The 16,783-nt window shown below is 32.3% G+C and overlaps 1 protein-coding gene across 5 annotated transcripts in view; it reads right to left on the bottom strand.

Moving 5' to 3' along the window:
- Positions 1-2,234: 2,234 nt before the first annotated feature.
- The window catches only part of Rab3GAP1 (RAB3 GTPase activating protein subunit 1), a 116,237-nt gene continuing 101,688 nt past the window's right edge, over positions 2,235-16,783 (bottom strand). For 3 of the 5 annotated variants that reach the window (XM_074132434.1, XM_074132433.1, XM_074132435.1), the window contains 7 exons: positions 15,028-15,224; positions 14,550-14,687; positions 14,192-14,291; positions 13,732-13,901; positions 5,973-6,125; positions 4,751-4,960; positions 2,235-3,595 (listed from right to left, as the gene is read on the bottom strand). In XM_074132434.1, the coding sequence (XP_073988535.1) occupies positions 3,341-3,595; positions 4,751-4,960; positions 5,973-6,125; positions 13,732-13,901; positions 14,192-14,291; positions 14,550-14,687; positions 15,028-15,224 (1,223 nt within the window). In that variant the 3' untranslated portion in view covers positions 2,235-3,340. Of the gene's footprint in view, positions 3,596-4,750; positions 4,961-5,972; positions 6,126-13,731; positions 13,902-14,191; positions 14,292-14,549; positions 14,688-15,027; positions 15,225-16,342; positions 16,430-16,783 lie in introns of all 5 variants that reach the window. The other 2 variants (XM_074132432.1, XM_074132431.1) reach the window with 1 other exon arrangement.

The following is a 16,783-nucleotide window of genomic DNA, read 5'->3' on the forward strand; positions in this document are numbered from 1 at the left end:
CATTCTAAAACAAAAAATTGCTACTTTCTGCAATTTTCAGGCTTTTAGATATTTTGTCGACACACACACTCACACACTCAATTTTCTATAAACACCTTTTTCGGCTTAAGGGACGTCAAAACTGATATTCCTTTTTAAAAAATTTGAAATTGATAATATGACGTGATTCCAGTAATTTCCTTGCCTGAGGAGGGAAATTCAAATGACAAGTAACTTCTTGCACAAAGCCATAAAATTAATAATTTAGTTTTCAATCCAAAATTTAATTTTAAAAAAAGAAGTAAAATTAGGGAAATTAATATATTAATTAATTTTAATTGAAATTAATAGAAGAAAATTCATTGTAATTTTCTAACACAGAGATTTATTTTTTTATTGAAAAATATTTCTAATTTACCACAAGAATTTGAGTTACAATATGTACACATATACTTCTTGTTTTTTAAATTTTTCCATAAAATTTAAAAACGAAAATAGAAAAATTAAATATTATTTGAGCACATCAATTTAAATACATACACATAGATATATATATATGTATTCTAGAACCATAATTTTGTTTTATTACACAGTTTTACTTAGGAGATAGGATTTAATTGGAATTAAACAGACATTAAAAGCTACTGTCAATGACACAGTCAATTGAAAAGCTTAACATCTTATTTCAATAATTTAACAATGTCTTAATATTATTAAAGCAAGACAACATACTATGAACAGTTTTTCTTACTGAAGTGTGTCATTCTACTAAGTTTACAGATGGAGAAGATACACCTATCAATGAACGCTAAGCAGAAATACATGGAAATTGAATTCCGTTTTTCAGATTTCATAATTTTCTGTTTCATATATTTTAGAGCAAGAATAATTAAGACCAGTTGAGTATATTGATCTAATTTGAATTTTCAGGCTAAATAGTCGAAGTTCCATTATCGAATCATCACCGAAAGGAACATTCGATTTGAAACAGGTCCAAAATCGGAATTGATTCCTAAAACCGGTTTTCATCGTGGTTCAACTTTTAGACCAATACATTTCACATAAATTTTATGTCAATTAAAAGCGAACTTCTTCAGTTCACAAATAACAAAGTTACATTTTGACAATCAGAAAAGTGTATATTTTAGCTATATATTCGTTTCTTTTTTTCTTTAAACACTTTATCTTAATATTTTATTATAATTTATACAAACGCTACATCAAACTATAAACTTGCCAGACTAGCTACTATGATATGGACTGAGATTATAACTTAGAATGTCTGTGTGATTTCTCCAACAAAACCATAACTCAATTTAATTCTTAAAAAAACAGATTATGAGCAATTTTAACTCGATTAATTTCTGATGGAATAACTTGTTCTTTTTTTAAAAAAAATAGGGTTCGAATAAAATCGTTTCCCTGACCGATTCGTTCTTCTGAACCGAATCTACTTCAATTTTCAAATCTCAATCTGGAGGATAGATTCGTTGCCAACGAAAATGCCGCCAAGCAATGCCTAGCAACCAGCACAAGTTGAGTACGGACTCCGGATAGGGTTTTCTGTGTGGAATCATGTGTTTTTGGCATTTTCTCCCTTAAAAAGGTCTTTCACCTTTCCGTGCTCCTTCGTCTGCGATTTTTATTGCACTACCCCCACTACTATTGTTCCATTTATCTTCGCTTTATCTTGTTTTTTTAGGTGTTAAGGCTGCAGAATGTTGCTCCATTCTCAATTCTAACTGCTCTTCAACATGCTGCCAAACGAAAATGGTAACCATCTGCAGAAATTTCTAAAGTTCATCACAAGTGTGAACAGCTGCTTAGCGAACTTCACTTAACTGCTTTCTACACGGGACCAGCTCTCCTTTCTCAGTCAAGCCCTCTTTACCTAAATACTTCTTTGACCACTTTAATGTAGTTCTATGCCAAGCTTGCTCCCAAAACTGGCTAAGTAGCAAGTGTGAAATTGTTCAGTTAATTGTGCTCGTTGAAGCGGGTTCAGAATTCAGCAAATTTTTGACTGAGGTATTTCGAATCCTAGCTCTGGTACTTGAACCTTCGAATTATTAATATACGAGTATTATCTTGTTGCCTCAATTCTTGAATTATATAAATTTGCATAAAATAAAAATAATTGAACTATTTCTAATTTTCTACTAAGGCAGAGGAAATAAAACAAAATACACAATAGAAATTGTGAGATTATTACCAGGCATATTTTCCTCACTTTTATTCGTATATGTAGTAATGCAATTTGTCAAGAGATAGCGCTGACGGTACTGTTTAAAAATTCAAACTACTTGAACGATAAAGTTAAGCGCTTTGAAGAATTTGAAATGTGATCTACGTTGAGACAGCTGTACTGCACTCTGTAAAACCATGGCCAATCTTCGGAAGAATGATGCTAACACACCAGAGCAAGGAATCCTTATATTGGAAACACCTCTTTCAATCCTGGTTTCTTCTTTTCAATCCTGGTGAACTACAAAGGAACTGTTTCTGCCTTTTGCCCGAATCCAAATCCTCCCACTTAACAACTTAATTGAAGGAAAATTTGATACTAGATTGACGCTATTCTCACACAGAACTCTGTTACAAGATGGTCAATATATGTTTTTGCCAAATAGATCTCAAAATTTAGAGTAATTTGAGAGCACAAATTGGGGAATAATTTCCTTTAGAGAGGGTAACCGACTACAAAGTATGGGTAAGATGAAGTCTTCCTTCAACTCCAATCAAACTCATCAAATTATATTATTACTTATGTACCTGTCTCTATCTATCTTTATAATCTCACCAATCTACGAAGGAAAACCACCCTTAAAGTGCCGAAAAAAGGACCATCGAGAGCTCAACCATCAGGGCCTCTCATGGAACTATAACTAGATCGGGCGAGTTCCGAATTCTGGAATTTCGGGAAACAAGTTGGGATAAATAAGAAACGAGATTTTCGTTGCCAATACTAGAATACTTTTTAAAATTCCTCGACTACTGATCGAATATATGAAATTTTACTGACCCAATAATAAACATATCTTTCAAAGATTTCAAGTTATTTGAAAACTTGTTTATAATACAAATTTACCCTAATTAATATATTATATTTTATAACACATATAAATTTAAAAATAATTTAACTTCAACACGATTAAAAAATTTGCATCTTATTACCTCCAAAGTATTAAAACAGAAAAAATAAAAAATGAACAAATTATTTCTGTCATTATAAATATAAAATGGAAGATCTAAACCTTTTCAAGTTTGTGAAAAACCTATTTTAACATACAAAAATATTAATATATTAAAAAAAAAAAAAAATACAAATAAAAATAGCATTATAAGACCTATATATAAAAAATTAGAAGAATGTATTATCTTGTGAGAACATGGCGGCCATGGTGATGTCATTTTTGATGACTGCGGATAGTCTGTGTGGACAGGGAGTAGAGTGTTTGTTGGGCCTGGGGCTGATGGCTCGCAGAATGAACTCTTTCTGCACTGGAGGTGGCAGCACTACTGTTGGACTGTCGCGGCCTCCACTTGTCGATTCTCTCACACTACCTCCGGCTGCCGATGGAATCTTCTCGCTGCTAGCTTTCAGGAATTCATTTACCTGGTTCAAAAGGATAATCAAGGTTTCATAAATCTTTTTATTGTTGTAACCAGTAGAGTGACACTAACTCGGGCCAACCAATTCGTGTCAACAGTTTTCCAACTAAACGAGTTGGTTGTAGGCACATAAATTTGAAAGAAATCAAAAGATCTATAACATTGCCAACATGATTTTTGCAACTTAAATGCAATAGGTGGGTTCTACAGAATCTTTCCAGTAAAACCCACATACGAGGTCCGTTTTTCCCTTCAAGAACGGATTTTGGGTTGCACTCAACATTTATCTTTATCTTTTATGTTTTTAGCATATTTCGTTACGCAATATAGGCCATAAAAAAATGATAACTGAATCTATCATATCATCATAGATTTTCTTGTAGTGTTTTATCCATTGTAGATCTGAAATCTATTAATTAATTTCCACTACTGGAAACACACATTTCGTACATCGTACAAAATATTTGGCATTAGTTTGATGACGGCCACTATAGGTAGCGCCAGTATATTCCCTGCTGTCCAATTATTCAGCAAGTTCTTTCCTTAAATTCTGATCATTTAATCCACCTTGAAGAATTAAAGCTGTTCATCGTCCTCTTCATTTAGGTGTTCCTTATGTTTTATTGTTAGAAGTTCCTCAATCCATTCTTACTACTCGAATATTTTTCACGAAATGTTTCTTATATTTAGCAAGCTATTAAAAAGTATTCAACATTTGCTGGTAGTTGAATATTAAAATAGTACAATCGTTCAGATTTTCAAATTTTCCAAAACACCGTTCATGCACATCCGGCTAACTTTTCCTTTTAGATAATTTCCATTCGACCAATTATTCACTTTGGCCATAAAAGCTAACATACGATCTTTTGATTTCGAATAGCAAAATCAAAATTTTGTTTAAAAGTCACAATTCTTGAACTAGTACTGGTGATAATCACCGCTGATTTTTCAGATTGAACATTTGAAAAAAAAAACACAGATTTCAGATATCAATTTAACGTTGAAAGTACATTGATATTTGGTTTAGTTATCACTATTGTGGTCTGTATTGCGTAGTGATAAGTGAACTAAAAACATAAAACAGTGCTTGTTATTAAAGAGCTACCTCATTGGCAAAACAACAATCAAGAAAATAAATAGTAATAACAGAGTTGGTCACCTTGGCTGTAGCTACGAACAAATTTTTAATTGTAACCGCTAGAGGGCCGGCCCATCCACCAGGTACTGGAACTACCGACTCTGTCAACAAGCGATATGCGAACTCCCTGATCACTTCTGTCGGTAAATCTTGCGATAAAGAAAATTTATGCTCTAACGATCTTATTTGTATATACAAGACTTCAGCAGAACACATTTCCTCGCACAGTTCCTGGAAAAACATAGAAAATGTGTTATTAAAATAATAATAATAATAGTAATTATGTACTAAGAGGGAATGGATTGTGTACACAGAGATCCTGGTGGATTTGAGTTATGCCTTCCTGAGAAACTACAGAATTTAACCTGGGTGATACTACATCGTCGATTGAGAAAAGGTATATCGATATTTGGGATAGGATGAGGCTGCAGGGCTAGGCCATAAGAATATCAAGCGCTTCCTCACTGATGTCCGGGATGTCATTCAATCGAAGTGCATCCTAGTAATAACGATTACGACCTACACAGTATGTGGTTTTTTTTTTTTTTTTTTTTTTTTTTTTTGCTTGGCTGAGGAATTACACTAATTGCATTGTAGTATCAAGAAACTATTCAGAAAGCCACGAGTTCATCTCTTTCTCCCGAATTCATTTAGGTGTTCCTTATGTTTTATTGTTAGAAGTTCCTCAATCCTATTCTTACTACTCGAATATTTTTCACGAAATGTTTCTTATATTTAGCAAGCTATTAAAAAGTATTCAACATTTGATTCTGTAGAAATATGCTAAAAACATAAAACATAAAGATAAATGTTGAGTGCAACCCAAAATCCGTTCTTGAAGGGAAAAACGGACCTCGTATGTGGGTTTTACTGGAAAGATTCTTAGGAATCCCTTCCTAGGTCAGATTAATTTCATGCAAATCACGGTGGGGGGAAGTAAGTAAAGTGGAAAAGTATGAGGGCCGACTTGACAAAGTATCCTTGCACCACAGGATTTTCAGAGTAAACTGCGAGCCAAACAGGTTATCTATGTAAAAATATGGGAGAACAAATAAGCGAATCTCGATTTCATCGAGTGCTCTGTGCAATGGATGAGTACTATATTTCCTAGAAATCGGAATAATTTTAAAAACAGCCAAAATCCCACTGGTGGAGCGTATTAACACGACTTTGATTATCAGCTATGGACAAAGAGAAGCGTACAATGCAAGACCGAAAGTGATAAAATTAATCTTTTTATTACCTGATATCTTCTCATATCGATTATTGGCTGTCTGGCTAAAGTCTCTAGTTTCTTAGTCATGTGTGAAAGGCCAGTCTGTAAAACTGGTAGTGTGAGAGATTCACATTCATCAGACAATCTTTTCAGTCCTGCATGAATTAAAACTGGCAGCAGCTGTACAGTACAGAAAAATAGTTAAGCTATTATTATTAATGATGCTTTTAAAAAACTTAGTATCAAACCATAAACAAACATTCAGAGTTTAGGTCTAATCACAAATTTTCATTAACCTATAATGTGAAGGATGTTTATTGACTTTAATAGTTTGTTAAGGGCGCTAATGACCATAGACGTCGATGGTCGAAAAAAAAAATGTTTGTTGAAGGAAACAGGTTCTCTAAATGTTAGTTTATAATAACCAAACTTACAATAAATCTTTTAAACATCCAAATCAATCTACTTTTTTCTAACTGGATTTTGAACAGCTGTTTTTTTTAACTAAAAATTAAACAGGATGGTGAAAACCAGAGTTGGGCAAAAATTTAATCAATTAAAAAACAATTGAATTAAACCGAAATTTAATTTTAATCATGATTAAATTTTTTTGGGTCATGAAAATCTGTACAATTATGGCCGTTCTATATCTTCCACTGTGAACCACGTATTAATATGGAATTTTGTTCTCTTGTACACTTTGTTTTTCTCAATTATAAACTATAGTCATTTTGTGCACAGATCTAAAAAGGTAGAAGATATAAAGGGTTGAAAATTTTTTGGGTCATGAAATTCTGTAAAATTATGACCGTTCTATATCTCCCACTGTGAACCACGTATTCGTATGAAATTTTGTTCTCTTGTACACATTGTTTTTCTCAATTAAAAACTATAGTTATTTTGTGCACAGATCTAAATAGGTAGAAGATATAAAGGGTTGAAAATTTTTTGGGTCATGAAATTCTGTACAATTATGGCCGTTCTATATCTCCCACCGTGAACCACGTATTCGTATGAAATTTTGTTCTCCTGTACACTTTGTTTTTCTCAATTATAAACTATAGTTATTTTGTGCACAGATCTATAAATGTAGAAGATATAAAGGGTTGAAAATTTTTTGGGTCATGAAATTCTGTAAAATTATGACCGTTCTATATCTCCCACTGTGAACCACGTATTCGTATGAAATTTTGTTCTCTTGTACACTTTGTTTTTCTCAATTCTAAACTATAGCTATTTTGTGCACAGATCTAAAAAGGTGGAAGATATAAAGAGTTGAAAATTTTTTGGGTCATGAAATTCTGTAAAATCATGACCGTTCTATATCTCCCACTGTGAACCACGTATTCGTATGAAATTTTGTTCTCTTGTACACTTTGTTTTTCTCAATTATAAACTAGAGTCATTTTGTGCACAGATCTAAAAAGGTGGAAGATATAAAGAGTTGAAAATTTTTTGGGTCATGAAATTCTGTAAAATTATGACCATTCTATATCTCCCACTGTGAACCACGTATTCGTATGAAATTTTGTTCTCTTGTACACTTTGTTTTTCTCAATTATAAACTATAGTTATTTTGTGCACAGATCTAAAAAGGTAGAAGATATAAAGGGTTGAAAATTTTTTGGGTCATGAAATTCTGTAAAATTATGACCGTTCTATATCTCCCACTGTGAACCACGTATTCGTATGAAATTTTGTTCTCTTGTACACTTTGTTTTTCTCAATTATAAACTATAGTCATTTTGTGCACAGATCTAAAAAGGTAGAAGATATAAAGGGTTGAAAATTTTTTGGGTCATGAAATTCTGTAAAATTATGGCCGTTCTATATCTTCCACTGTGAACCACGTATTGATATGGAATTTTGTTCTCTTGTACACTTTGTTTTTCTCAATTATAAACTATAGTCATTTTGTGCACAGATCTAAAAAGGTAGAAGATATAAAGGGTTGAAATTTTTTTGGGTCATGAAATTCTGTAAAATTATGGCCGTTCTATATCTCCCACCGTGAACCACGTATTCGTATGAAATTTTGTTCACTTGTACACTTTGTTTTTCTCAATTATAAACTATAGTTATTTTGTGCACAGATCTAAAAAGGTAGAAGATATAAAGGGTTGAAAATTTTTTGGGTCATGAAATTCTGTAAAATTATGACCGTTCTATATCTCCCACTGTGAACCACGTATTCGTATGAAATTTTGTTCTCTTGTACACTTTGTTTTTCTCAATTATAAACTATAGTTATTTTGTGCACAGATCTAAAAAGGTAGAAGATATAAAGAGTTGAAAATTTTTTGGGTCATGAAATTCTGTACAATCATGGCCGTTCTATATCTTCCACTGTGAACCACGTATTGATATGGAATTTTGTTCTCTTGTACACTTTGTTTTTCTCAATTATAAACTATAGTCATTTTGTGCACAGATCTAAAAAGGTAGACGATATAAAGGGTTGAAAATTTTTTGGGTCATGAAATTCTGTAAAATTATGGCCGTTCTATATCTTCCACTGTGAACCACGTATTGATATGGAATTTTGTTCTCTTGTACACTTTGTTTTTCTCAATTATAAACTATAGTCATTTTGTGCACAGATCTAAAAAGGTAGAAGATATAAAGGATTGAAAATTTTTTGGGTCATGAAATTCTGTACAATTATGGCCGTTCTATATCTTCCACTGTGAACCACGTATTGATAAGGAATTTTGTTCTCTTGTACACTTTGTTTTTCTCAATTATAAAATATAGTCTTTTTGTGAACAGATCTAAAAAGGTAGAAGATATAAAGGGATGAAAATTTTTTGGGTCATGAAATTCTGTAAAATTATGGCCGTTCTATATCTTCCACTGTGAACCACGTATTGATATGGAATTTTGTTCTCTTGTACACTTTGTTTTTCTCAATTATAAACTATAGTCATTTTGTGCACAGATCTAAAAAGGTAGAAGATATGAAGGGTTGAAATTTTTTTGGGTCATGAAATTCTGTAAAATTATGGCCGTTCTATATCTCCCACCGTGAACCACGTATTCGCATGAAATTTTGTTCACTTGTACACTTTGTTTTTCTCAATTATAAACTATAGTTATTTTGTGCACAGATCTAAAAAGGTAGAAGATATAAAGGGTTGAAAATTTTTTGGGTCATGAAATTCTGTAAAATTATGACCGTTCTATATCTCCCACTGTAAACCACGTATTCGTATGAAATTTTGTTCTCTTGTACACTTTGTTTTTCTCAATTATAAACTATAGTTATTTTGTGCACAGATCTAAAAAGGTAGAAGATATAAAGAGTTGAAAATTTTTTGGGTCATGAAATTCTGTACAATCATGGCCGTTCTATATCTTCCACTGTGAACCACGTATTGATATGGAATTTTGTTCTCTTGTACACTTTGTTTTTCTCAATTATAAAATATAGTCTTTTTGTGAACAGATCTAAAAAGGTAGAAGATATAAAGGGTTGAAAATTTTTTGGGTCATGAAATTCTGTAAAATAATGGCCGTTCCATATCTTCCTCTGTGAACCACGTATTGATATGGAATTTTGTTCTCTTGTACACTTTGTTTTTCTCAATTATAAACTATAGTCATTTTGTTCACAGATCTAAAAAGGTAGAAGATATAAAGGGTTGAAAATTTTTTGGGTCATGAAATTATGTAAAATTATGACCGTTCTATATCTCCCACTGTGAACCACGTATTCGTATGAAATTTTGTTCTCTTGTACACTTTGTTTTTCTCAATTATAAACTATAGTTATTTTGTGCACAGATCTAAAAAGGTAGAAGATATAAAGGGTTGAAAATTTTATGGGTCATGAAATTCTGTAAAATTATGACTGTTCTATATCTCCCACTGTGAACCACGTATTCGTATGAAATTTTGTTCTCTTGTACACTTTGTTTTTCTCAATTATAAACTATAGTTATTTTGTGCACAGATCTAAAAAGGTAGAAGATATAAAGAGTTGAAAATTTTTTGGGTCATGAAATTCTGTACAATCATGGCCGTTCTATATCTTCCACTGTGAACCACGTATTGATATGGAATTTTGTTCTCTTGTACACTTTGTTTTTCTCAATTATAAACTATAGTCATTTTGTGCACAGATCTAAAAAGGTAGACGATATAAAGGGTTGAAAATTTTTTGGGTCATGAAATTCTGTAAAATTATGGCCGTTCTATATATTCCACTGTGAACCACGTATTGATATGGAATTTTGTTCTCTTGTACACTTTGTTTTTCTCAATTATAAAATATAGTCTTTTTGTGAACAGATCTAAAAAGGTAGAAGATATAAAGGGTTGAAAATTTTTTGGGTCATGAAATTCTGTAAAATAATGGCCGTTCCATATCTACCTCTGTGAACCACGTATTGATATGGAATTTTGTTCTCTTGTACACTTTGTTTTTCTCAATTATAAACTATAGTCATTTTGTTCACAGATCTAAAAAGGTAGAAGATATAAAGGGTTGAAAATTTTTTGGGTCATGAAATTATGTAAAATTATGACCGTTCTATATCTCCCACTGTGAACCACGTATTCGTATGAAATTTTGTTCTCTTGTACACTTTGTTTTTCTCAATTATAAACTATAGTTATTTTGTGCACAGATCTAAAAAGGTAGAAGATATAAAGGGTTGAAAATTTTATGGGTCATGAAATTCTGTAAAATTATGACTGTTCTATATCTCCCACTGTGAACCACGTATTCGTATGAAATTTTGTTCTCTTGTACACTTTGTTTTTCTCAATTATAAACTATAGTTATTTTGTGCACAGATCTAAAAAGGTAGAAGATATAAAGAGTTGAAAATTTTTTGGGTCATGAAATTCTGTACAATCATGGCCGTTCTATATCTTCCACTGTGAACCACGTATTGATATGGAATTTTGTTCTCTTGTACACTTTGTTTTTCTCAATTATAAACTATAGTCATTTTGTGCACAGATCTAAAAAGGTAGACGATATAAAGGGTTGAAAATTTTTTGGGTCATGAAATTCTGTAAAATTATGGCCGTTCTATATATTCCACTGTGAACCACGTATTGATATGGAATTTTGTTCTCTTGTACACTTTGTTTTTCTCAATTATAAAATATAGTCTTTTTGTGAACAGATCTAAAAAGGTAGAAGATATAAAGGGTTGAAAATTTTTTGGGTCATGAAATTCTGTAAAATAATGGCCGTTCCATATCTTCCTCTGTGAACCACGTATTGATATGGAATTTTGTTCTCTTGTACACTTTGTTTTTCTCAATTATAAACTATAGTCATTTTGTTCACAGATCTAAAAAGGTAGAAGATATAAAGGGTTGAAAATTTTTTGGGTCATGAAATTATGTAAAATTATGACCGTTCTATATCTCCCACTGTGAACCACGTATTCGTATGAAATTTTGTTCTCTTGTACACTTTGTTTTTCTCAATTATAAACTATAGTTATTTTGTGCACAGATCTAAAAAGGTAGAAGATATAAAGAGTTGAAAATTTTTAGGGTCATGAAATTCTGTACAATCATGGCCGTTCTATATCTTCCACTGTGAACCACGTATTGATATGGAATTTTGTTCTCTTGTACACTTTGTTTTTCTCAATTATAAACTATAGTCATTTTGTGCACAGATCTAAAAAGGTAGACGATATAAAGGGTTGAAAATTTTTTGGGTCATGAAATTCTGTAAAATTATGGCCGTTCTATATATTCCACTGTGAACCACGTATTGATATGGAATTTTGTTCTCTTGTACACTTTGTTTTTCTCAATTATAAAATATAGTCTTTTTGTGAACAGATCTAAAAAGGTAGAAGATATAAAGGGTTGAAAATTTTTTGGGTAATGAAATTCTGTAAAATAATGGCCGTTCCATATCTTCCTCTGTGAACCACGTATTGATATGGAATTTTGTTCTCTTGTACACTTTGTTTTTCTCAATTATAAACTATAGTTATTTTGTGTACAGATCTAAAAAGGTAGATGATATAAAGGGTTGAAAATTTTTTGGGTCATGAAATTCTGTACAATTATGGCCGTTCTATATCTTCCACTGTGAACCACGTATTGATATGGAATTTTGTTCTCTTGTACACTTTGTTTTTCTCAATTATAAACTATAGTCATTTTGTGCACAGATCTAAAAAGGTAGAAGATATAAAGGGTTGAAAATTTTTTGGGTCATGAAATTCTGTAAAATTATGGCCGTTCTATATCTCCCACCGTGAACCACGTATTGGTATGAAATTTTGTTCTCTTGTACACTTTGTTTTTCTCAATTATAAACTATAGTTATTTTGTGCCCAGATCTATAAATATAGAAGATATAATGGGTTGAAAATTTTTTGGGTCATGAAATTCTGTAAAATTATGGCCGTTCTATATCTCCCACCGTGAACCACGTATTCGTATGAAATTTTGTTCTCTTGTACCCTTTGTTTTTCTCAATTATAAACTATAGTTATTTTGTGCACAGGTCTAAAAAGGTAGAAGATATAAAGGGTTGAAAATTTTTTGGGTCATGAAATTTTGTAAAATTGTGGCCGTTCTATATCTCCCACTGTGGACCACGTATTGATATGGAATTTTGTTCTCTTATACACTTTGTTTTTCTCAATTATAAACTATAGTCATTTTGTGCACAGATCTAAAAAGGTAGAAGATATAAAAGGTTGAAAAATTTTTGGGTCATGAAATTCTGTAAAATTATGGCCGTTCTATATCTCCCACCGTGAACCACGTATTCGTATGAAATTTTGTTCTCTTATACACTTTTTTTTTCTCAATTATAAACTATAGTTATTTTGTGCACAGATCTAAAAAGGTAGAAGATATAAAAGGTTGAAAATTTTTTGGGTCATGAAATTCTGTAAAATTATGGCCGTTCTATATCTCCCACCGTGAACCACGTATTGGTATGAAATTTTGTTCTCTTATACACTTTATTTAATGTTAGTGTTCCGCGAGAAAAATATATATTTATACATATAATTGTGTTCCGCGTCTATGAAAAGGTTAAGAACCACTGGTCTAGAGACTCGTGAAGAATTTCAAGTCTAAAAAAATTAACCGAAAAGTATTTATTGAAGACGCTCAGAAAAAGGGTCTCGCCAAAACGTGGTTCGAAACATTGGTTGAAAACCCATAAAAGTGGATGATTAAATTAGTTTGATTAACGATTGAAATTGAACTAATTTGGTGATTAAAATTAAAGTTCAATTTAATTCTCAGATTTAATCATAATTTTTTTACTTTGATTAAATTAGTTTGATTAACGATTAAATCTGAAATTTAATTGATTAAATAATTGTCATATGATTAAAATTACGATTAAATTCGCCGATTAAATTCTGATTAAAATTAAAAATAAATTTAATCAATTAGTAAATTTAGAATTTAATTTTTTTTTAATCACTGCCCAACTCTGGTGAAAACTTGATATATAAAAAAAGAAGACGTAATTGCAATACTTCCTCTTTGTGTTTGATTCATGTACTTGAACGTAACTTCACAATAATTCAGTGGTGCATGTGATGCATACTCTTTCCGAAACGCTCCTTAAAAACTATTATGATGAAAATATAGAAAATACAAAGTGGAATTAGGAAGCAGGTTCTGATAGAAGAAGTAAAATGAGGCAAGTTGAGGCTATCCTGAAAGGGCATGTTAGGTAGTAGTTCAAGCTGCGAGCAAGCTAGGAAAATATGAAAAAAGTGGTCTATTCAAGACCATGAATGAAGAGCAAAGAATCCACAGAAGTGAATATCAAACCCACCAATTTGGCAGCTCCCGCGGGATCTTGGCTTTCTATAAAATGAAGTGCTTTCTCTCCTTCAGTGGTTTCGTCGAACAGCCTCTTCTGTTTTCTAGCCGGGATTCCCCTGGCCGATGACCATACTTCTAGCCAAGTATTGCCAGGCAGCAACATGCGGGCACTTAGTTTTCCTGTGCAATTAATAAATATTAGCATCTAAATCTTTAACTTGTTACTAGTTTTAAAAAAATCACAATCAGTTATGGATCACATCAAAATATATGGCTACAAATCGGCCAAGACATGCTTCTACAGGTTCAAGGCCATTTTAATAACATTAAAACTGCCTACGCCATAATAAAGTGCGAAGTAATCAAATTATTCACACTGTTGGTTGAACTATTCTTGAATCCAGTTAAACACATTACAAATTTTGATAGTGCTAAATTCCAGAAAGTGCTAGATAAAAATTGTATTAAACCTTTTTTTTGACCAAACTCATCCAGTTCGTCTTCTTCGATCCAATCTCTCGGGGAGTACCACCTAATGAAGTCCTCTATCACAGCACCCGGATTGGCAGCCTGAAATAAAAAATATCTCTGTGAATCCTCACATCACTTTCTCTTGCAGCAATTCTTAAACTTCTTAACTTGTTTTTCTTCAAACACCAAAAAGGATTAAGTTCGGCGAAAACTGAAAAGCCACCCGATTTAGATACCCTCTCTTATTTAGTAATCTCATGTTTCTCTCAATAATTTTAATAAAAAATTGAAGAGTTACAACTATTTTTATTTCCGACCAACATATAACTAAAGAGAATGAAGAAGAAAGAAGTCAACCTTGAACGATTCCATATCGGAGAGTAAGGAAGCACTCATAAGTTTGGCTCGCAGTTGAGAACCTTCAGCATCTGCTCCCAGCTGGATCAGTACTTCGGCATCTTCTTCCAGTTGATCTTCCGTCTTTGGAGTGGCTCCCTAAAGTACATCGAAATACTATGATTACTTACTGATTATCTCTTACTACAATTTTCCTTGAAACTTGATTTAATATTATATATGATTATTGAAATAAAATTGTTCATTAGAAGAGAAGTGTATCGCCCCATTTTCCCAAAACTTTTTCTTGAGAAAGAAGTTCCTAATCAAAGTGGAAGACCTAACACACGTCATGTCAGAGTACAAATTAAACTCTGCGGTGACAATCTAGAAAATTATACATATTTTCGGGAAAATTGTTACACGAAATTAGAAAATGTGGTCAGGAGTCTCTCATCGGAGAGAAAATATGCCAGAGTATCTCTTCATAGTAACTTACCTGTGTTATTGGTATAAAAAGAGGTAGTCCAGTCTTTAGCAGTTTGAGTGTAGCATGCTGTGCCAGTCTCCCAACCGGAGCAGCAACGCGAGATGTTCTGACAGCTTTAGTTCTAGCATCTCCTCCGCCAATCACATCAACACTTCCGCTTTCCGTTGTTTCTTCATCACAGTCGAAGAATTCATCTTCAGATTCGTCTGGAAATATTCACCATTCCTTAACTTTTAACTTAATTTTAAACAAAAAAAAAATTGACATTGTTTGTAGTAAAATAAAGACAAATTTAAAAGCATGTCGAACAATAATAAATAGAAGCGTATTAGATGTAATTTCTCCTGAGAAGAGCAAAGATTGTCCGGTCCACCTTGAGAATGAAAATCCATAACTCTGTAGCTTGCTTAAAAGGCAAAAAAACCATTTGAACTAAACTGAAACTACACTCAAGCAAAATGCGGAATCATTTTTTTAAATTTCCCAAAAAAGCCAAAAGCATTTTCATGAAAAGCAAAAGTTTCATTTATACTAAATCCAAAACACGAAATTATCAAAGCAAAGCACCGGCTTGCCTGTATAACCTCCAGCTTGCGTGTAATAACCTACAACTTGCCAGTAAACTAAGCATTTACACATTTTTCTGCAAACCTACTGAACGGTTTCAAATTTTAACTTTAAAATTTGTAATTGAGCACAATAACAATGACTTTAACAATGATGATCTCATCAGGTTTTTGCGTATTGAACTTCTATCATTTTGACTGGGATTCGGATTATTTGATCCTTCTTTAATATTGCTTCATCAGGTTTATTAACAAAATATCTGACTTCTACTTTCAAAATGACTAGTCAGGGATTAGACTATATTTTCCTTTTGAAAAAAATGGCTATTTTTAACCTTTTTTTAAAGCTTAAATTTTCCCCTGTAGAAATTGCCTCAGCTTGTAAAGGTGATGCAAAGCTGTAGTAAATTTAATTAGACTAATGGAAAGAAGATTGTTTTCCATAAGATGATGGCGTCATAATTTTCAAAATTTGAAATTAATACTTCTCTCACCGTCTCTGATTACAGAGTACATTAACCCAGCATCCATCAATAAGTTCTATCTCAATCCTAAACACATTATTACTCTCGCACAAACAATAATCAGCTACTCTACTAACACATCGCATTGTAAATCTTTTTGTAACAAGAGTTTCAAATTCTAGCACAGACCACACTACTGGGATCAGAATCAAACTCTTAACAAACTACATGTGGAGTCAATTAATTTAAGAAAATTAATTAAATTCAAATTTAAATGGTGCTTTGTATAAATACCTGTGCATACAGTGAAGATACTGTGTCGTTGTGTGGTTTGACTTGCATTGAAATAGTCTTGGGCAACTAAGTACAAGGTTCTAGGATCTAAAATTGGATTTGATTATGTGCTTTGGATCAGGATATATGTAGATTATGTCATATTATTAGTCAGTTAAACTAATGCCTAATTTATGAAATTGTTTGAAGACCTGAGAGTCGTTGGAAATTTAAGGCATGTCGGACTGAAAAAGACATGACCCATCTAGAATTGAAGTCGAATGGCAGGAACTCCAAGAGTAGGAAGGATACAAAAAAAATTAACGGAACTCATTCAGGTTCAGGTTGCGAAACCTTAACATCGAAAAAGATAGAAGCAAAAGGATAGTCTTTTCAAAAATTCCTTCTAGGTTCACAAAGATGGTCGGCTATAAATCCCAATTTGACGTTATCCTCTGCATC

This window comes from Rhodnius prolixus, unplaced genomic scaffold (assembly GCF_049639745.1).
Source record: "Rhodnius prolixus isolate KJV_2025 unplaced genomic scaffold, Rpr scaffold_4, whole genome shotgun sequence".
NCBI lineage: Eukaryota > Metazoa > Arthropoda > Insecta > Hemiptera > Reduviidae > Rhodnius > Rhodnius prolixus.